Below are 23487 nucleotides of genomic sequence, written 5' to 3'. Positions count from 1 at the left end.
AAGTGCGGTCAGCCACTGAGGGCTCTTGTGACACACCCCCCCACCCCACCCCCATCTGCTCCTACCAAAAAGAACCAAGAGACTATCTGCTCATGTAGCCGGCATGGTGTTTGGTTACTTACCACCCCACCGCTTCCCTCAGCCAGCTAACAACCCCGCCTCCCTGGCTGTCACCCAAATGGAAAAGCTACCTACAGCACAGCGCCATCTAGTGACTGGAGGGAGCAGCGCTGCAGAAAGGCTGGGTTCACACTGTACAGCTCTCATATGCAGTTTTCCACAATGTGAATAAACATGAGAACTGACAGCAGGTTACATCTTCTGTCATTTCTTTTCCCACTTCCACCGCTGTGGATAAACACCAGCATTCTTCTGTGTGTGAACTTGTGTGGTGTCCAGAAAGGTACGTAAGAAATTACATGTGCATTTTCCACGCATACTATTGTGTGAAACAAGTACAAAAATTCAAGGCATTCTTTAAGGTTCTGTGGAAACTGACAAAATGAGTGATAATAGTAATAATGGTGAGGTGATATCACATGTGCATGTATGCCTGAAGCTTGACTGCAAGATACAAACACACCAGAGACTGATCTGTGGCAACCACAGGGGAATCCCGACAGAGACACAAGAAATAACATAACTACCAGCAGCACAACCCCGACTAAGCCTCAGCATAATATCGCAACGCATGACGTCAGTGAATCATTTCCATGTGATGCCAGCACCGATTCCCCCCGTCCCTGCGCCAGTGACACATGACGCTCTTCTGATATAAAATACACATCACAGCTGCAGATAAAGCCACGCCGTGCCACAGCCAGTACAGGAGATATTGTTATTATAGACTCAACAGCATGCAACAATGGCTTCTTAAAGCGGGAATAATTCTGGCACAAGCTGGGCTGGCAGCAGTCACTGCTTGATCTTCACAGATGAGGCCGCTGGCAGAACTGGTGTCATCACACTGAACAAATAAGAAAAGCACGCATTTTATGCGTTTCTTCAACTAGAGTTATATGCAGATCAAATATTGGGGTCTGCAAGGACCCCACTACTGGACCAAATATAGGGGTCTGCATCTACCCCATTACTGGACTAAATATAGGGGTCTGCATGGACCCCACTACTGGACCAAATATAGGGGGTGTGTATGGACCCCACTACTGGACCAAATATAGGGGTTGTGTATGGACCCCACTCCTGGACCAAATATAGGGGTCTGCATCTACCCCATTACTGGACTAAATATAGGGGTCTGCATGGACCCCACTACTGGACCAAATATAGGGGTCTGCATCTACCCCATTACTGGACTAAATATAGGGGTCTGCATGGACCCCACTACTGGACCAAATATAGGGGTCTGCATCTACCCCATTACTGGACTAAATATAGGAGTCTGCATCTATATTATCATTTAGTATTTATATAGCACTGACATCTTCCACAGCACTGTACAGAGTAAAATGTCACTGACTATCCCTCAGAGGAGCTCACAATCTAATCCTGTCATAGTCATATGTCTATGAGTGTATCGTGTAGTGTATATCGTAGTCTAGGGCCAATTTAGGGGGAAGCCAAGTAACTTTTCTGTATGTTTTTGGGATACAGGCATCTACATGTGCATGATTACTAGAATCTGCAAGCTACCACCCCCCTTCCTGGTAATAATTAGAGAGTGCTTCCTTGCCAACCTCTGTAAGGAGTGTGCCCCCCACCCCACCAAACATTTATATTGTGCTTTTCTCCTGGTGGACTCAAAGCACCAGGGCTGCAGCCACTAGGGGACACTCTATTGGCAGTAGCAGTGCTAGGGAGTCTTGCTCAAGGTCACCTACTGAATAGGTGCTGCCTTACTGAACCGGAAGAACTGAGATTCAAACCCTGGTCGCCTGTGTCAGAGGCAGAGCCCTTAACCATTACACTATGCAGGCCATTGCAGGAGGCCAGGTGCCTGGAGAATTCCCTCAATAGATCTCTGCAGGGATAGCAGGGAGAGGAGTGACTGGTTAGGAAATTTTGCAGAGGAAGCCCATGTCAGGTGTCTGGAGGGCGCCCCCTATAGACCTCTGCAGGGATAGCAGGGAGAGGAGGCCAGGTGTCTGGAGGGCGCCCCCTATAGGTCTCTGCAGGGATAGGAGGCCAGGTGTCTGGAGGGCGCCCCCTATAGGTCTCTGCAGGGATAGCAGGGGAAGGAGTGACAGGTTAGGAGAGTTTGCAGAGGTAGCCCATGTCAGGTGTCTGGAGGGCCCCCCCTATAGGTCTCTGCAGGGATAGCGGGGGAAGGAGTGACGGGTTAGGAGAGTTTGCAGAGTCAGCCCATGTCCGGTGTTTGGAGGGTTCCCGGGTCCTGATCACTGTGATGCTACTATCATATTATAGGCAGACAAGACTGTGGGAACGTGTGAAAGAAATGTAGGTAGGATACTTGATTTGGCTGCAATCTGAAATATTTGGCCGCACCCCCCTCCACACCCCTGGCAGACGGAGGAAACAACACACAGAGCTATTATACTGAATAACAAGCCTGTCACAGCTCTGAGATCCGCAGGATAACATGTTCCAGGCCACACACTGACAGACTGAGAGACGGGACACAAAGCTGACAATCTACGCTGGGAACGTTTTTTCCACAACTCCATTCAGGACTTTAATGTGTTATTTTGCCTGAGTGTAGCCCTGTATCCTCCCCCTTCACCCATATGTGTGCCAGGCCACGCCTACTGAAATGCTCTGTCATGTTGATCCTTCACAATGCCTGCGCCACATTGTGGATTGTTCGCTTTTCCCGTTGTTTGCGCTTTGCATTTTCAAGCGATGTCTGGATGAGGAGTCGTCTTGGTTTCTATCGATTTTTCATCCCATGTGTATGAAGCTCTACTCAAGAGGTTCATAAATGATTAAGAATATGATCCAGTTTACAAGAAAAGATGCATTTTAACGTGCCCATTAACGGTACCATTTTTCCTTCATATTCAATCTTTTGACGCTCTTTGTATGATCGACTTGTATAGAAAACTGAGCTGTTTGTGTCACAAATCAATTCTTTAATCGATCGGAAAAAGGAAAAATTATTGATCTGAAAGTTGGATTTTATGATCGAATCGGAATGTAAAATCTTCTTAAATCGTTCAGTTAATGGGAACAATTGATAATTGCCTTCCGATTAGTTACGATCGATCAAATCTCATGGACAGATCGAATCTGAAGGAAAAGTCGTCCCGTTTATTTTGCACCTTTATGCAATCAGAAGTTTCTGGGGATGAAAATGTGAAAACGTCCCTGGAAACAAAGATTCTGCTCATCCAGCAAAACAACGTCTGCAAAACAAACCCATAAATAGTCTCCTGTTTCCACCTAGAAATGTGAGTGCTTAAAATGCTGAAATTTGAAGAATGACACTGGCCCGGGGCGGTGGGCGGCGGCGTGGGCTGCAGAACATGGCGAATGAAAGACGTCACGTGACTCGCGTGACATCCTGAACGAGAGGGAGGCCTCCGACCTCCTCTCCTCGTCACACAGGAATATCTGAGGCTGTACACACACACACACATCAAGATTATATTGTGATACAATTCACACCCGCAAGATTTCAGCACAACTCCCAAACCAACAACAACAACCCCTCTGTGGGATTCCTGCAGCAGGTGCAGCAGATACAACACACAGACCTTCTGACCCTAATCACAGGCAGAACCGGGTGTCAGCCACCAGGAGAGAGGACACTCATGCAGTAATCATGGACCACTCCAGCCAAAAAAGTAAGCAGTTAAAATCTGACAGAACCGACAGGTATTGGACTTATCCATCTCCTCATGGGGGATTCTCAAGATTGTCTTTTCCTGAACAGTTTAACTAGCAAAATAGTGAGATACCAGCCAGCCTCCTAAGGGCTCATTCACACTATGTGCTGCACTGCCAGTGTCCGTAGCCTTACTCACTTGCACACTATTTTGTCAGTTAGACTTTGCAACTGCCATTCAGGAAATGCCAGAGAATCCCCCGTGAGGAGACGGACTAGTTCAAAACCTGTCAGATTTTAACTGCTTACTTTTTTCGCTGGAGAGGTCCTTTAACTTGTAACTGCAACATTTTACAAAATGTGTCCAAATTGCCCTCCTTGTTACTGCCAATACCTCGCAGCGCAGACTTGGCCGGGAGCGGAAGCAGAAGTGGCTGCATTATTATTTTTTGTATTTCTATAGTGCCGACATCTTCCGCAGCGCTGTACAGAGTATATTGTCACTAGCTGTCCCTCAGTCAGAGGAGCTCACACTCTAATCCCTACCATAGTCCTATGTCTATGTATGTATCGTGTAGTGTATGTATCATACTCTAGGGCCAATGTAGAGGGAAGCCAATTAACTTCTCTGTATGTTTTGGGATGTGGGAGGAAACCAGAGTGGCTGGAGAAAACCCACACAGACACAGGGAGAACATACAGACTCCGTGCAGATAGTGCCCTGGCTGGGGTTGGACTCAGACACTCAGCGCTGCAAGGCGAGAGCACTAACCACTACACCGCCGTGTTGTATATGAATAGGGGATATATGAAGATGGCACAAACCACCTGGCTGCCTGCGGGGGTGACACCACTATGCCAGCATGTGCCCCTCCCCCTCTCAGCGCTCTCTCTGCTGCCACAGAACAAAGAGCAGGTGATTCCCCCGCCCTCCATAAATAAACTGTGCGCCTCTCTGCCAGTATTCCATGCCAGTATTCCATGCCAGGTGATCACTGCCAGGCCGGGGCACATACAGATCTGATCACCAGCATGGAGGGCAGGGGGGCAATTTCACAGCCGGGGCACATACAGATCGGATCACCAGCATGAAGGGGAGTGGGGCCATTTCACAGCCGGGGCACATACAGATCTGATCACCGGCATGGAGGGCAGGGGGGCCAGTTCACAGCCGGGGAACATACAGATCTGATCCCCGGCATGGAGGACAGAGGGGCCATTTCACAGGCGGGGGGCACAATTAGGTTCAGTGTATATTATAGTATCCCTAATAATGGGACAGATATTATGTTCCATGTGGATAGGCTGAAAATGTGTTTGCATAGTAGAATTTTTTATTGTAATTTTATACTTGGAGTCTGAGGTTAAGTTTGCTCCCTCCTCCTGTCTGACACCAGTTTCTGCCCTTTGGAAATGATCAGGGTCAGAGGGATGCACTGAGCGATCTGAAATCTTTCAGAGATTGTTTGAGTTTCCCCCCTCCTCTTGCCTGACACCAGTTTCTGTGAGATCTCTTCTGTAAGATGGGGTAGGCCTTCCATGCTGCACTTGTCTTAAAGCACAACTCGGGGGAAATGCATCGCCTTTAACGACTACAAATAAAAAGCAGCAGGCAACTAGCCGAGACATAATTGAGGAGGTGTAATGATTATATAATGGCTATATTTATCCCATGTCACTGACATCACGTACACAATGTTATACACTGACAGAGGAGGAAGACTAATGGAGAGATCTTATAGTCGGGTGACAGCCAGAAGCAGGAGGCCTATAGATCCAGCATGCCAAGCACCGCACTAATCTATAATGCATGGGGGAATAGTGGGAATAAGTAAAAAAAAATAATAAATAAATATATATATATATATATATATATATATATATATATATATATATATATATATATATATATATATATATATATATATAAAAAATTTTTTTTTTTTTTTTTAAAAGACCTTGTAGTTTTTGAGGAAATCTATTTTAAAAATACAAAGGGAAAAAAAGTTTTTAAATTGTAATTTTTCTGAGTTTAACCTCCTGAGCTCCAGAGGTTTACACCCAACTCCCCTCCCTCCACCCCCCCAAAGTGACCAGGCCATTTTTTATAATTCTGCACTTCAAAGCTTTAACAGTTTATTGCTCGGTCATACAACATAGTTAGCACCCAAATGAATTTCCCCCCCTTTTCTTTCCACTAAGGGCTCAAACCCACTAGCAGCCTTTTCTAAGCGCCAGTGATGTGTAACAATCTTGCTAATGCAATGCTATGGGGGAGGTTTATAACATCACATGGCTCCAGTGGGATCACCCCCATAGCATTACATTAGCAGGAGCTTTACAAAGCGCTCAGAAAAGCACGGCTAGTGGGTTCCAGGCCTAATAGAGCTTTCTTTTGGTGGTCTCTGATTGCTGCTGCAATCTTTAGGTATTTTTTATTCATAAAAAAAAAAGAAAAAAACATTGCAGCGTTGAACACATTTGTTTGCTTTATTTGTTGTGAAATCAGCCTGCCAGCTCCGGTCACGGCTGGCAGGCTGATCACGGAGGCCCCTCTGTGTTGATTGCAGGGAACATGCATGCTAGCGAGCGCTCCTTCCCTCGCAAGATCACATTATATGACGTGATTGAAGAACAAGGGAGCCACTCTGCGAAAGCCACGCCGCATTAGGTGGTCGCAGAGTGGTTAAAAACCATTTCTCCTTTGCATTTTTAAAAATTGATTTTCTCAAAAACTACAAGGTCTTTTTTTTTTACCTGTTCCCACTTGTCTCCTTAATTCATGTAGCAATTTCTGGCACAAAACAAAACCACTGTTCTTGATTACGTTTACGAAGGAAATGACGATTTTCTCCCAAATTTCATATTACGATTTTGCATTGTAATTGTGAATGAGGATGTGAAACTAGGATTATGTGAAATTTGTCCTGATCACTATCTGGGGATGGGGGTCATAGCAGAGGAGGGGGGTGTTCAGGGCTTATAGAACAAGCCCTTCTTCTGTATAGGAAGATCCTTGAGAATGGATAAATCGAGTCTTAGAGACTCTCAGTGACCAGCAGAGAATGCAGCTACACCAGACTGACAGGCCTCTCTGGTTGCTGGAAGCTAATGATAAGGTCACCAGGGTCAGGATGTGACAGAAAGTCTCCCCTGTGTGTCAGGGGGCCGGAAGTCCTACAGGAAACCCTGGAAATAGTGCTGCCTGACCTGCATGACTTCTGCATGCTCCTCCTATTCACAGAGACCCGCCTACAGCCTGATTAAAAGAGGCAGATCAGATCATTATCTGTCACAGGAGAGGCTGCAAATCCCTCCCAGGAAATCCCTGCCAGCGTTCATCACTCACCCTCTGCTGACAACAGAGAAAACCCCACTACCTTTGACTTAGGGTAAGTTTGTAGTCATGTGACCAAGTAGTGCAGCTCAGAGGAAGGTTCAGTAGGCAAGGCCCCGCCCTCTGCAGACACTGCACGATTTACACATCACTGCCACAGAGATCCCTAGCTACAGTGGATGGAAAAGCTCCAGTGGTCACATGATCACACTCTAACCCCAGAATTAAAGGTATCTTGTGTTTGTTTAAAAAAATGCTGACCGATGTGTTTATAAGAAGTGGGGTGGGGGACTTAATTTTGAAATTAAAGTCAGGTCTTAAAGCAGCAGGAACAGCCATACTATCCCAGGAGGAAAAAACACATATATAAGTAGATAACTTCTACTTACTGACATAACAGATGTATTATAATGTCCACATTTTGATTTCAGTGAATTTTATTTAGTAAATAAATAGAAAACTGTTCCAGGCATTTTCCATCTTTGCTGCCTCTGACTGAAGCAAATCCTGATGCCATTTCCTCCATTACTCTTTTTTTCATCCTAGAAATTAAACTGTCATATCTAGCTTGCTTTGCAAACAGGTGTGAGCAGAACACAGATCGTATTTCAGCAGCTTCTGCAGAGGGGTGAGGAGTATTTCCCTTCTCAGCTTCCTGTCACACTGAGCTGCCCTCAGCCAATCAGTGAGGAGCAGAAAGGTGATGGCAATGTACCAGACTAGAGGCAGACTGACTGAGATAAGATTTATTACAGCAGAAACATTGCTGGTTATATTGGAATGCTTGCAATGCAGAGTCAGGATTTAGACTACATAATAAACACAGAGCAGCGGGTAAATGCAATATGATTTTGTGTCCGACAACCCTGCTTTAAAGGAAACCATCTCTTATAAAGATAGGCATACTCCAGCTGCAGCGAGTACCTTCATTTCACATCCTGCATTGATGGGGCTGGATTGCAGATCTCAGTCACCAGACACTATGTGGTCCCACAAAGGTATGATTGGGTATGGGGAAGGAGGGGGGGGGGGGGGGGCTATGGATGCCATCAGACCAGCAGGTGAAAACAGGAACATGGAACTAACAGTACATTAACCATAACAGTACACTAACATCAGCTTATTCCAGACTGACCACAGTGTCACCTCCCCACTTCTGCCTCATATTCCTTCCCCAGCAGCACAGCAGCCTATGATAGATGCAGGCGCAGAACAGCTTCTGGACCGGCACTGTGATCAGTAAGTAATAAGCAGGAATGACAAAGCGGATTCTGCCGCAGAATTGGCGTTATTGCGCCTGACATACAACTGGGATAAAATACCCCCAATTCTGCTTTGATGAAATAGTGGGCGGCTACGTGGGCTTCTGAGGCCCCTCCCCTTACCTGGCCTGGATGCCGTCATTGCCGGGGGCGAGTTCTGGCAACCATCTGTAAGAAAGAAAGGTTCTACCACTTTAAATACATTATATAAAACCAGCGGTTTCTGTCCATTATTAGTTGCCAGTGACACCAGCTTGTAGGGTCACCCCCGATGACCCCGGCGTCCGGCCCCCATGCCCACCTACCAGTGATGCGAAGGGAATCCCGGATCAGCTGGAACTTCTGACCAGTAGGGATGATCAATGACATGCAAATCATTTCTCCTTGCATTTAAATTTCCTGCAAATGTTATGCAGATTTAATGTGGACCAATACATTTATTTCTGATTGGTCCAATTTCCGGCTGCGTAGAATTTATATGAAGTGACTGCAAGGAGAAGCGATCTGCCTCTTGTGACCATCAATCCCTTCCCATCACTGCTGGGGCACGGCGACAGGAGGCTGGTTAGGAGGATCTTAGTTGGTTACTAGTTAGTGTAGAGTTAGTGTACTGTTAGTTAGAGGGGTAAGTGGCTGGAGGAAGACCAGACTATGTGCTGCATGAAAAACACTTCTGCCCAGAGGAGGCAAAATCTTTCACCAATAAAAGAAACGTGTTAGGAGTTTATTTCTAAAGGTAAGAACTCCACTGATTGTGAGTTAAGGTCTCAGTCACATTCAATCTTACGCTTGCAAAACACTAGCGAGGACCGCCGCGTGGACCGCATCGTGGGAGGCGCCGAGGGACGGACCTTAGAAGACGTCAGAGAGGTAAGATTGACCCCCCCTGCCCACCCCCCGCACAGCTGATTGTAATTAGCAGGGTGAGATCCGGATAGCTACTATCCGGGTTTCACCTGAATTCGGTTTTGAGCATCTGGTTCCAACAAAGTCGTGCTATAACCCCTCTGGAGGAGCCTCTTGCAATGGCCATGCGTGTCACTTCCTCTTCCTGCTTCATTCAGTGATGCACTTCTCTAACAGAGAAGACAGGGGTGACCCGGAAGTTATAACATAGCCACGATGGCAGCTGCAATTTTTAAACTGAAATGGAACGATAACTATTTGGTGTAGAATAGTGTTGGGCGAACACCTGGATGTTCGGGTTTGGGCCGAACAGGCCGAACATGGGCCAGACGTTCGGCATGTTCGGCCCGAACCCCGAACTCAATGGAAGTCAATGGGCCCCCCGAACATGCCGCTTTTGGGGGCCCTATGGGGTCGCAGGCATAAGGGGGGAGCATGCCCCGATCGCGGGGCATGCTCCCCCCCTAGCTAGCGCTCCCCCCTCTGCCCGCTTCCCCATAAAAAAAGTTTGCGGAAAGTTAATAGTACCTGCTGTTGCTGGCTGGCTGGCAGTGACTGACTACTAGGAGAGTGACGCGTTGAGGCCGGGCAGCGGGCGGTTCAGCGGTAGTACCCTTGTGGTACTTCCGCCCTTTCTCTGACCTCACGTCCTCTGCATACGAGGGTACGCGTCACGCGTACCCTCATATGCGTCATCACGTAGAGGACGTGAGGTCAGAGAAAGGGCGGAAGTACCACAAGGGTACTACCGCTGAACCGCCCGCTGCCCGGCCTCAAGTTCAACGCGTCTCCTAGTAGTCAGTCACTGCCAGCCAGCCAGCCACAGCAGGTACTATTAACTTTCCGCAAACTTTTTTTATGGGGAAGCAGGCAGAGGGGGGGAGCGCTAGCGGAGGGGGGGGGGGGGGGAATTTCGACCCCCCCCCCCCCGCCCGCCCCCGCGATCGGGGCATGCTCCCCCCTTATGCCTGCGACCCCATAGAGGGGCCGTATTCGGGCGAACAGGGCCCTGTTCGGGGGTCATTGAGTAGTTCGGGCGAACCCGAACTAAAAGGCTGAACACCATCAGGTGTTTGGCCGAACTCGAACATCACCCGAACAGGGTGATGTTCTGCAGAACCCGAACAGTGGCGAACACTGTTCGCCCAACACTAGTGTAGAACAGCGATTGAAATGAAAGAGGAGAGCACAGGCTACAGAAAGGTATGCATCTTTAAGTACTTTGCAGTACTGGTCGGAGTCTTAAAGGCATACCCATGAGAGGTGCTCGGAGTCCCTTTAAAAAGCGCAAGCGATCACTGGTGAATTCAGCGATTAGCGGTAAACGTCCTCTAATCGTCTGAGTATGAATGGGCCCTAATGCTGGATACACACGTTGAGATTTCCCGTTCGATTCCTGGGATCGAATCGATTATTTCCAACATGCTCGATTGGGATTTCGATCGTTTCTGCCATCGATTTGGCATACTTAACATGTAAAATCGACGGCAGAAACAATCGAAATCCGAATCGAGCATGTTGGAAATAATCAATTCGATCTGTTCGATCCTGGGAATCGAATGGGAAATCTCAACGTGTGTATCCAGCATAAGAGTCCATTCATTTGTCTCTTTCCCTCCAGCTACAGAGCGGCAGACAATGCAGGAGAGACAACATTGATTAGTTGCGTGTGGTCATGGAGAGAATCCGAAGACATAACAACACAAGCTGTTTAGGTGAGACCTTTAATGACTAACTGTACAAGATTCCTTTGCAAGCTTTCCAAATTTGACATTTCTTCTTCAGGCATGTTTTAGAGCTGATCAGAAGTACGGCTCTGATCCAGTTCTGTATAATGCCTGAAGAAGAAATGTCAAATTTGGAAAGCTTGCAAAGGAATCTTGTACAGTTAGTCATTTAACCACTTCACAGCTCCAGTACAGTATATCTACTCCCCTGCAGACTTCATCTAACCGCCCAGGGGAGTAAATATACGTACTCCCGCTGCTACCACTGCTGAAAGCGCTCCCGCTTATTTGTGCGCTCGTTCATGTTGCCATCTGCCCGCCAGGAGATCAATGAATGAGAAAGCAATTCCTAATCATTGATCTAAGTCCCCGTAGCAATTATCGGCGCCTTTTATGAGAAGCTGCACGATCATTCTAATAAATAAAAGTTTCCCATCTTCAGTACACTTCCTGTAAGCATACATATTTCGCTTACAGGACATATAACAAAAAAAAGACTGAGGCCATCTTGTAGCCAAATAGTAAAACTACATCTAAAAGTACTTTTTTAAATACAAAGACCTGTTTTTACATTTTAAATTAACCCCTTACCTCCCACACTCCCCAATAGTTACCAACATTTATTTTTTTTGTAAAAAAAATACAATGAAATAAATTTACAATTATAAAAAATGCATTAATAGTTTTCTTAGGGACTGAACTTTTTAAATATGTATGTCAAGACGGTATAATACTGTTACTTTATAAATTATGGGCTTTTTATTAATGATTGATGCAAAACTGAAAAAAAATGCATCTTTATTTCCTAATAAAATATTGGCACCAGACATTGTGATAGGGACATCATTTAAATGGTGTAATAACCGGTACAAATGGGCACATTAATTACGTGGATTTTAATTACGGTAGCATGCATTATTTAAAAATTATAATGGCCGAAAACTGAAAAATAAGGATTTTTTTCCAATTTTTTTTCTTATTTTTCCATTAAAAAACATTTCAAATAAAAAAAATTCTTGGCATAATGTACCACCCAAAGTAAGCCTAATTAGTGATAAAAAAAAACACATTTAACACATTTCATTCTGATAAGTAGAGATAAAGTTATTGGCAAATGAATGGAAGGAGCTTAAAGGTGAAAATTGCTTGGATGCTGAAGGGGTAAAACCCCTCAGTTGTGAAGTGGTTAAGGTATCACCTAAACAGCTTGTGTTATGTCTTCGGACAGCAATGATCAGTGCGTGATCCATACACAGAGGATTCCTGCTGAGTTCTTCCATTTATCCAACGATCATTACCAAGAAAAATCTGTAATCAAATACAGGGGAGCAGCTCCTGTGACCACAGCGGGGTCCAGAGCTGCAGGGGGCCCCAACTACTGCTAAACTCCCTCTGATAAAGGGGTTCATCCCGCCCCCCCCCCCCTGTGATTTGTAGTTCTGCCCCTGATCTGTCTAAATACGATTCTACATTAATTACATCCAGTCTCCCCTCCTCATGAAGGACGAGGAGCCCCCCCCCCCCCCCCAGGGTTGCAGTGATATCACAGAGGGGCTTCCTGGGGGTCTGACGCAGGAGGGTCACTAGGTCATCGCAGCGGCCCTGCCTTTAAGCCCAGTCTACACGTGCCGATGTATCCGACAGGTCCGATCTCGCCGCGGCCGATTCCCCGCGGACAATAACGGGGAATCGAGCAGAAGATAAGCGGCGCCGGTGGGGACGAGCGGGTATCGAATGCGACGCACGCGCGCACAAGCGGGGATGCGTAAGAGTCGATCCGGCGGCTAATCGAGCCGCTGGATTGCTCCGTGTAGATAGGGCTTTACGCAGTACTGCCATTGCCACTGGAGGCAGTCATTGCTCACCACTCCCCTTCCCTCTGATCTGCCAGCAGGGGGCCACATGGAGTAGCTTCCCATGGGCCTTATTCACGTAGCGTCATACGCAGGTAGTGCATCGCAATGTCACCCTTACGCCAGCACGGTACCGAGCATTGTGTGACCGGCAGCACATGGATAACCCTCGGCCAGAAGGATGTCTGGGGTTGTCCAAGCTGGAATTCTAGAAGATGTACATGATGTTGGCCTTGTGGCAATGTTGGCCTCCAGTCACACAGAACGCTCTTGCTTCAGGAGCCTCCCCTCTCCGTACAACCAAACATGCGGCTCTGATAGACCGGGAGAGGCCCTAAAAACTTTACTGAACAGGAAATTAGGAAGAAAAGTTCACCTCTATGGCATTTTGGCCCAAAAGTACTGGAAACAACCGTTAGGAGGTCCTCTTCCTCCTCTCAGTGGTTCAGAAGTGTTGAGAACAAATACAGCATAACCACCGTACACTGCTATACAAACGCAAAGACCAACCAACTGGTAATATCGCGAGCAAATAGCGACGGCGATAGACAGGCAGTAAACAGGTGGAGGCCGGACTCTCCAAGATGTTTGTCAATGAATTGACCTTCGGAGAATGAATTTTCTTCAAGAAAAGTAAAATGTTAATTGAAGCAAGACTCAGCCCATGGAAAGTATTGAAGGACTTCAAATAATGAAGAGCAAAAGTCACGGAGAAAAGAAGTAAAAATGCTCAGAATCCCCAGAATGTGTCTCCACGCCCAGTAATGTCAGCCACGCACCATGCTTCAAGGCAAAGAGCAGCAGAACATCCAGATTAGTCCTGGCCATCAGGTCTGACTAGATGAAACCCTCTCAGAGGGAGGTTCTATAATTTACCCACTAAACAGAGGTCACATCTACCAGAAGGGCTTCTATGCTGGTCAGCATTGTATTGTGAAATCTTATCAGAGGAGCCATCTTCTCAAACACTTCCACAACCATTGTCAACAATGCAAAGCAGACAGTCATCACCTACAATGTAAAAAACCTGGAGACACTGGACACAGCAACCAGTAATTATGTCACACAGCATACCAGGAATGAAAACTGGAGATACTGGCTATTCAACCAGACTCCTAAAGCAATACAATTCCACCACAGACCATGTATGGAACCTGGAGACACTGGCCACAGGAACCAGTAATTATCACACAACATACCATGAATGAAAACTGGAGATACTGGCCACAGGAACCAGGCTGCTTACAGCAATACCATCCCACAGACCCAGAGGCGTATCTAGAGGGATGCATGCATGGCTTACGCCATGGGCACCACAGCACCCTGGGCGCCATGGTTGCCTTCTCCTCTCTCATGCTCCACCACTATACTGAGGGATGTCTCTCAGGCATTTGTACCTGTTCTTATACTGGAGGACATCTCTCACTACCTATAACTGTGGGGGGGGGGGGGGGGAGGGGGCTACTTATACTGGTGGACACCTGTCAAACCTATACTGAGGGGTTACTTATACTGAGGGGAACCTCTCATTACCTATACTGGTGGACTACTTATACTGGGGAGACATCTCTAACTGCATATACTGGAAGGGCAACGTAAACATGGGTCTACTTATACTGGGTGAACTACCTCTGGCTGCTTTTACTTGGGGGCTAACATTGCAAGAAAAGAAGCTGTTATTATGGGACAAAGTGGTCTAATTGGGGCGCAATTTCAGTGTTTGCCATAGGCGCTATATTACCCAGATACGCCCCTGCACAGACCATGTATGGAACCTGGAGACACTGTCCACAGGAACCAGACTCCAAGAGCCAATATGTCATGTGGGAGGAGGGGGGGGTCTCCAGAGGGGCAGCTGGATTAGGCATTGGACAGTAAGGGCACCTGTCATGTATGGATGGTGGTGATGTGTAGTCAGCTGTGAATGGAGCAGGCATTGGACAGTAAGGGCACCTGTCATGTATGGATGGTGGTGATGTGTAGTCAATTGTGAATGGAGCAGGCATTGGACAGTAAGGGCACCTGTCATGTATGGATGGTGGTGATGTGTAGTCAGCTGTGAATGGAGCAGGCATTGGACAGTAAGGGCACCTGTCATGTATGGATGGTGGTGATGTGTAGTCAGCTGTGAATGGAGCAGGCATTAGACAGTAAGGGCACCTGTCATGTATGGATGGTGGTGATGTGTAGTCAGCTGTGAATGGAGCAGGCATTGGACAGTAAGGGCACCTGTCATGTATGGATGGTGGTGATGTGTAGTCAATTGTGAATGGAGCAGGCATTGGACAGTAAGGGCACCTGTCATGTATGGATGGTGGTGATGTGTAGTCAGCTGTGAATGGAGCAGGCATTGGACAGTAAGGGCACCTGTCATGTATGGATGGTGGTGATGTGTAGTCAGCTGTGAATGGAGCAGGCATTGGACAGTAAGGGCACCTGTCATGTATGGATGGTGGTGATGTGTAGTCAGCTGTGAATGGAGCAGGCATTGGACAGTAAGGGCACCTGTCATGTATGGATGGTGGTGATGTGTAGTCAGCTGTGAATGGAGCAGGCATTGGACAGTAAGGGCACCTGTCATGTATGGATGGTGGTGATGTGTAGTCAGCTGTGAATGGAGCAGGCATTGGACAGTAAGGGCACCTGTCATGTATGGATGGTGGTGATGTGTAGTCAGCTGTGAATGGAGCAGGCATTAGACAGTAAGGGCACCTGTCATGTATGGATGGTGGTGATGTGTAGTCAGCTGTGAATGGAGCAGGCATTGGACAGTAAGGGCACCTGTCATGTATGGATGGTGGTGATGTGTAGTCAGCTGTGAATGGAGCAGGCATTAGACAGTAAGGGCACCTGTCATGTATGGATGGTGGTGATGTGTAGTCAGCTGTGAATGGAGCAGGCATTAGACAGTAAGGGCACCTGTCATGTATGGATGGTGGTGATGTGTAGTCAGCTGTGAATGGAGCAGGCATTGGACAGTAAGGGCACCTGTCATGTATGGATGGTGGTGATGTGTAGTCAGCTGTGAATGGAGCAGGCATTGGACAGTAAGGGCACCTGTCATGTATGGATGGTGGTGATGTGTAGTCAGCTGTGAATGGAGCAGGCATTAGACAGTAAGGGCACCTGTCATGTATGGATGGTGGTGATGTGTAGTCAGCTGTGAATGGAGCAGGCATTGGACAGTAAGGGCACCTGTCATGTATGGATGGTGGTGATGTGTAGTCAGCTGTGAATGGAGCAGGCATTAGACAGTAAGGGCACCTGTCATGTATGGATGGTGGTGATGTGTAGTCAGCTGTGAATGGAGCAGGCATTGGACAGTAAGGGCACCTGTCATGTATGGATGGTGGTGATGTGTAGTCAGCTGTGAATGGAGCAGGCATTAGACAGTAAGGGCACCTGTCATGTATGGATGGTGGTGATGTGTAGTCAGCTGTGAATGGAGCAGGCATTGGACAGTAAGGGCACCTGTCATGTATGGATGGTGGTGATGTGTAGTCAGCTGTGAATGGAGCAGGCATTGGACAGTAAGGGCACCTGTCATGTATGGATGGTGGTGATGTGTAGTCAGCTGTGAATGGAGCAGGCATTGGACAGTAAGGGCACCTGTCATGTATGGATGGTGGTGATGTGTAGTCAGCTGTGAATGGAGCAGGCATTAGACAGTAAGGGCACCTGTCATGTATGGATGGTGGTGATGTGTAGTCAGCTGTGAATGGAGCAGGCATTGGACAGTAAGGGCACCTGTCATGTATGGATGGTGGTGATGTGTAGTCAGCTGTGAATGGAGCAGGCATTGGACAGTAAGGGCACCTGTCATGTATGGATGGTGGTGATGTGTAGTCAGCTGTGAATGGAGCAGGCATTGGACAGTAAGGGCACCTGTCATGTATGGATGGTGGTGATGTGTAGTCAGCTGTGAATGGAGCAGGCATTGGACAGTAAGGGCACCTGTCATGTATGGATGGTGGTGATGTGTAGTCAGCTGTGAATGGAGCAGGCATTGGACAGTAAGGGCACCTGTCATGTATGGATGGTGGTGATGTGTAGTCAGCTGTGAATGGAGCAGGCATTGGACAGTAAGGGCACCTGTCATGTATGGATGGTGGTGATGTGTAGTCAGCTGTGAATGGAGCAGGCATTAGACAGTAAGGGCACCTGTCATGTATGGATGGTGGTGATGTGTAGTCAGCTGTGAATGGAGCAGGCATTGGACAGTAAGGGCACCTGTCATGTATGGATGGTGGTGATGTGTAGTCAGCTGTGAATGGAGCAGGCATTAGACAGTAAGGGCACCTGTCATGTATGGATGGTGGTGATGTGTAGTCAGCTGTGAATGGAGCAGGCATTAGACAGTAAGGGCACCTGTCATGTATGGATGGTGGTGATGTGTAGTCAGCTGTGAATGGAGCAGGCATTGGACAGTAAGGGCACCTGTCATGTATGGATGGTGGTGATGTGTAGTCAGCTGTGAATGGAGCAGGCATTGGACAGTAAGGGCACCTGTCATGTATGGATGGTGGTGATGTGTAGTCAGCTGTGAATGGAGCAGGCATTAGACAGTAAGGGCACCTGTCATGTATGGATGGTGGTGATGTGTAGTCAGCTGTGAATGGAGCAGGCATTGGACAGTAAGGGCACCTGTCATGTATGGATGGTGGTGATGTGTAGTCAGCTGTGAATGGAGCAGGCATTAGACAGTAAGGGCACCTGTCATGTATGGATGGTGGTGATGTGTAGTCAGCTGTGAATGGAGCAGGCATTAGACAGTAAGGGCACCTGTCATGTATGGATGGTGGTGATGTGTAGTCAGCTGTGAATGGAGCAGGCATTAGACAGTAAGGGCACCTGTCATGTATGGATGGTGGTGATGTGTAGTCAGCTGTGAATGGAGCAGGCATTAGACAGTAAGGGCACCTGTCATGTATGGATGGTGGTGATGTGTAGTCAGCTGTGAATGGAGCAGGCATTGGACAGTAAGGGCACCTGTCATGTATGGATGGTGGTGATGTGTAGTCAGCTGTGAATGGAGCAGGCATTAGACAGTAAGGGCACCTGTCATGTATGGATGGTGGTGATGTGTAGTCAGCTGTGAATGGAGCAGGCATTAGACAGTAAGGGCACCTGTCATGTATGGATGGTGGTGATGTGTAGTCAGCTGTGAATGGAGCAGGCATTGGACAGTAAGGGCACCTGTCATGTATGGATGGTGGTGATGTGTAGTCAGCTGTGAATGGAGCAGGCATTGGACAGTAAGGGCACCTGTCATGTATGGATGGTGGTGATGTGTAGTCAGCTGTGAATGGAGCAGGCATTGGACAGTAAGGGCACCTGTCATGTATGGATGGTGGTGATGTGTAGTCAGCTGTGAATGGAGCAGGCATTGGACAGTAAGGGCACCTGTCATGTATGGATGGTGGTGATGTGTAGTCAGCTGTGAATGGAGCAGGCATTGGACAGTAAGGGCACCTGTCATGTATGGATGGTGGTGATGTGTAGTCAGCTGTGAATGGAGCAGGCATTGGACAGTAAGGGCACCTGTCATGTATGGATGGTGGTGATGTGTAGTCAGCTGTGAATGGAGCAGGCATTGGACAGTAAGGGCACCTGTCATGTATGGATGGTGGTGATGTGTAGTCAGCTGTGAATGGAGCAGGCATTGGACAGTAAGGGCACCTGTCATGTATGGATGGTGGTGATGTGTAGTCAGCTGTGAATGGAGCAGGCATTGGACAGTAAGGGCACCTGTCATGTATGGATGGTGGTGATGTGTAGTCAGCTGTGAATGGAGCAGGCATTGGACAGTAAGGGCACCTGTCATGTATGGATGGTGGTGATGTGTAGTCAGCTGTGAGTGGAGCAGGCATTGGACAGTAAGGGCACCTGTCATAGATGGTGGTGATGTGTAGTCAGCTGTGAGTGGAGCAGGCATTGGACAGTAAGGGCACCTGTCATAGATGGTGGTGATGTGTAGTCAGCTGTGAATGGAGCAGGCATTGGACAGTAAGGGCACCTGTCATGTATGGATGGTGGTGATGTGTAGTCAGCTATGAGTGGAGCAGGTGTCTGCATCATCATTCAGTTTGGTGACATCTCCCTTGGATTGCAGTGAAACTACATGACCGTCACGCCCGCCCTGGTTTCCTGCAGAACCTGCTTCTGGCCCCATTCACACCCTGGGCCCGCATGACAGTACACACTACACCGTGCCACAACAACCCGCTTCACAAACAAAGTGCTAATTCTGGAGCTCCTCCTCCTCAGGGCCTGCAGCTGCTAATGGTACCTCCCAGCCACTTCCTTTACCAAAATGTTCATACAGCAAGGGGCTCATTCTCACAGCAACATACAATCATGGCACTATCTGCATAGAGTTTGGATGTTCTCCCTGTATCTGCGTAGGTTTCCTCCAGACACTCCAGTTTCCTCCCACATCCCTAAAGCATACAGAAAAGTCAAATGGCTTCCCCTAAATTGGCCCTAGATTATGATATATATTCTGGACATAGGACTATGGTAGGATTAGAGTGTGAGCTCCTCTGGGGACAGTCAGTGACATGACTATGTACTCTGTAATGTGCTGCAGAAGATGTCAGTGCTATATAAATACATACTAATAATATGGTAGGGCATTACACTATGACTATGGTAGGATTAGACTGTGAGCTCATCTGAGAACAGTCAGTGACATGACTATGTACCCTGTAATGTGCTGCAGAAGATGTCAGTTCTATATAAATACATAATAATAATATGGTAGGACATTAGACTATCACTATGGTAGGATTAGATTGTGAGCTCCTCTGAGGACAGTCAGTGACATGACTATGTACTCTGTAATGTGCTGCAGAAGATGTCAGTGCTATATAAATACATAATAATATGGTAGAACATTAGACTATGACTATGGTAGGATTAGAGTGTGATCTTCTCTGAGGACAGTCAGTGACATGACTATGTACTCTGTAATGTGCTGCAGGAGATGTCAGTGCTATATAAATACATAATAATAATAATAATAATAATAATAATAATAATAATATGGTAGGACATTAGACTATGACTATGGTAGGATAAGAGTGTGAGCTCCTCTGGGGACAGTCAGTGACATGGCTATGTACTCTGTAATGTGGTGCAGAAGATGCCAGTGCTATATAAATACATAATAATAATATGGTAGGACATTACACTAGGACTATGGTAGGATTAGATTGTGAGCTCCTCTGAGGACAGTCAGTGACATGACTATGTACTCTGTACAGTGCTGCAGGAGATGTCAGTGCTATATAAAAACATAATACTAATATGGCAGGACATTAGACTATGACTATGGTAGGATTAGATTGTGAGCTCCTCTGGGGACAGTCAGTGACATGACTATGTACTCTGTAATGTGCTGCAGAAGATGTCGGTGCTATATAAATACATACTAATAATAATACTGCATAGTCTATCTCTACTTTGAAAGGGACACATAAGCGGTGTCATACTGGCCTGTTATGGAGGTTTGTCCTGTAAATTGAACTTTCTGTATCAGCTCAGTGTCAGGCTTAGGGCTCGTTTCCACTATTGCGGTGCGGAATCGCCTGGATTCCACTGCTGATGAAATAGCATGCGGATGCGATTCCCCATGCGTTTTTTGCCGCGAATTCACATGCGAATTCGCATAGGTGAGGGTATATGCGATTTTAACCATGTCACTGCCTGTGTGAATTTACATCGGTACCTATGCGAATTCACATGCGAATTCGCGGCAAAAATGCATGGGGAAAACCCATGCGATTTCCCTATTAAATACATTGCATGCGATTTGCATGCATTCCACTCTCAGGCGAATTCGTTGGCTCTTTTGTGCGTTTTTTCACCGCTCAAAAAAACGCACATCACCAACGCAACAGTGGAAACAGGCCCATTCACTTGCATACCACGTGCGAATCTGCATGCGTTGGACACATGCGGATCCGCGATAGTGGAAACGAGCCCTTAGGCTAGATGTGGCCTGCCAGGAATGTGGTGTTGTAACGCAGTTAGCCACACGTTCGTCCATGGCATTAGTGCGGTGTATTTTTTTCATTTGCATGTAGGGAAATTACAATGTCCAGGAGACGGTCCAAGCGGTCTCTGCCGATCAGCTGCATGCGGTCCAGTATTAGCAATGGAGAGAATCTGAAGACATAACAATAATAGTTGTTTTAGGTGATACCTTTACCTTTTGTTCAGTTAGTCATTAAAGGTATCACCTAAACAACTGTTATGTCTTCCGATTCTCTGCCGATCAGGACGCCGATCAAACGCCAACATCCAGCGACCGCTGCCATTGACCCCCTCCACCGCCTGCATGTTTACCAGCATTTGTGTTGCTTCCCTGGAAAACGGAACCACAGAGAAATAGTAACACTGAGGGCTGGTGCACATCCAGAGCGCTTCTGAGTGCTTTTCAGAACGCTAGTGCTTTGAAAAGTGCTTGGCTAATGGATTTGAATGGGACGGAGCGCACCAGAGCGATGTGATTTTTAGAGAAACGCAAACGCGGGTCCTGCAGCATTTTTTGAGGCAATTCAACCCCAATGTTAAGTATAGGGAAGTGGAAAATCGCCCTAAAAAGCTCTGAACAGAGCGATTTTCCAAGCTCTTTTTTTGGTGCAGTTAACTTTTTAGGTCAAATTGTAAAAAAAACAAAAAAAAAAAAAAAAAAACGCTCCCAAAAATTGCTGAAATGGCTTTGAAAAAACGCCTAGCGTTTGCAATTACACTGGCGCTTTTAGGTGTGCGCCAGCCCTGAGAAGAACCGCACAGAAAACGTGCGACTACAGCGCTGACAGCTCCATGTTGCATGGGCTGTTTACTGCAAATCGCCAAATGCAATGTGGATTCAGTATGCGATATTTCTGCGATTTTTACTGGATGCCGGGATTCATTAATTGTATGCAAAAATTACTCGCACAGGAAGTGATGTAACCGGCTGCAGTAATTAGCGAAGTAAAGCCAAGTTCCCGCAGAAAGATGACATCGGGGAACTCCGCCCACCGACTAATGATTGTTCCCCCGATCCATCGTTCATTATCGTGATTGGCATAACGCGAGCAATGGGATGGGAATGGTCGGTAAAACGATTGCTCAGATTAAACAATATTTTCAATTACTTCCAGTAACTTTAATGAAAATGAGAAAAATCGTTTGCAATGTGATCTCTCATGACGGTCGTGTGAAACGGACGGTTGTTGCAGTTTGTCGGTAGTCTCTACCCGTCTTTTGAGGAATTTTTGTGAAACGAGGGTTACGCGATACCACACAGAACGAAGACCATCGGCCAAAACGAAAGGCGAAATCTTGCCGTGGGTATGGACACATTCACTGGGCACATCCGCTAACAGGAAGACCGCAGGTGAGCTGGGTTCTTATATTTTATCATTGATCAAGGGAAGAAATCTACAATTAAGCCCGCTATACACCTGCAATTTTGCTTGCCCAGTTTTACCACTCACTAACCTTCCATGCAGGTTGGCACTAGGCAATGCACGATATCTGCCAGTATCACCACCCTGCCCCCCTCACTAACCTTCCATGCAGGTTGGCAATGGGCAATGCCCGGTATCTGCCACTATCACCACCCTGCCCCCCCTCACTGGCCTTCCATGCAGGTTGGCACTGGGCAATGCCCGGTATCTGCCAGTATCTCCATCCTGCCCCCCTCACTGACCTTCCATGCAGGTTGGCACTGGGCAATGCACAATAGCTGCCAGTATCTCCATCCTGCCCCCCTCACTGACCTTCCATGCAGGTTGGCACTAGGCAATGCACGGTATCTGCCAGTATCACCACTCTGCCCTCCCTCATTGGCCTTCCATGCAGGTTGGCACTAGGCAATGCACGGTATCTGCCAGTATCACCACTCTGCCCTCCCTCATTGGCCCTCCATGCAGGTTGGCAATGGGCAATGCCCGGTATCTGCCAGTATCCCCCCCCCCTCACTGACCTTCCATGCAGGTTGGCAATGGGCAATGCCCGGTATCTGCCAGTATTCCCCCCCCCCCCCCTCACTGGCCTTCCATGCAGGTTGGCACTGGGCAATGCACGGTATCTGCCAGTATCCCCCCCCCCCCCCCCCCCTCACTGGCCTTCCATGCAGGTTGGCAATGGGCAATGCCCGGTATCTGCCAGTATCCCCCCCCCCCTCACTGACCTTCCATGCAGGTTGGCAATGGGCAATGCCCGGTATCTGCCAGTATTCCCCCCCCCCCCCCTCACTGGCCTTCCATGCAGGTTGGCACTGGGCAATGCACGGTATCTGCCAGTATCCCCCCCCCCCCCCCCCTCACTGGCCTTCCATGCAGGTTGGCAATGGGCAATGCCCGGTATCTGCCAGTATTCCCCCCCCCCCCCCCCCCTCACTGGCCTTCCATGCAGGTTGGCACTGGGCAATGTCAGACACGAGTGAGCGGTATTAATCCGGCTGGAGTTGTGATAACACCGTGCGTCTTCTATGCTACGCTGACTATTGTCTGACACACAATGGAGGCTTTCTGTGAGGGCTGCGAGGGGAGGCGTGTGTGCCGGGCAGAGAGCCACCACCAGGCCCAACGCCACCATCACACGAGACAAGAGACGCAATGTGAGGCTAACAGAGAGCTGCACTGTGCACAGGCCGCCCTGC

General features: G+C 47.7%; 1 protein-coding gene across 2 annotated transcripts in view; it reads right to left on the bottom strand.

The window, feature by feature from the left end:
• The window catches only part of PPL (periplakin), a 135065-nt gene that overhangs the window by 86443 nt on the left and 25135 nt on the right, over window positions 1-23487 (bottom strand). The window contains exon 2 of one of the 2 annotated variants that reach the window (XM_068243475.1): window positions 8468-8512. The exons of the other annotated variant lie outside the window; for it this stretch is intronic. Coding sequence (XP_068099576.1) covers window positions 8468-8512 — 45 coding nt within the window. The remainder of the gene's footprint in view (window positions 1-8467; window positions 8513-23487) is intronic. 2 annotated transcript variants of the gene reach the window in all.

Source organism: Hyperolius riggenbachi, chromosome 7, assembly GCF_040937935.1.
Source record: "Hyperolius riggenbachi isolate aHypRig1 chromosome 7, aHypRig1.pri, whole genome shotgun sequence".
NCBI lineage: Eukaryota > Metazoa > Chordata > Amphibia > Anura > Hyperoliidae > Hyperolius > Hyperolius riggenbachi.
Note: the sequence above shows the minus strand (reverse complement) of the source record. Positions and strands in the feature narration are given on the sequence as shown.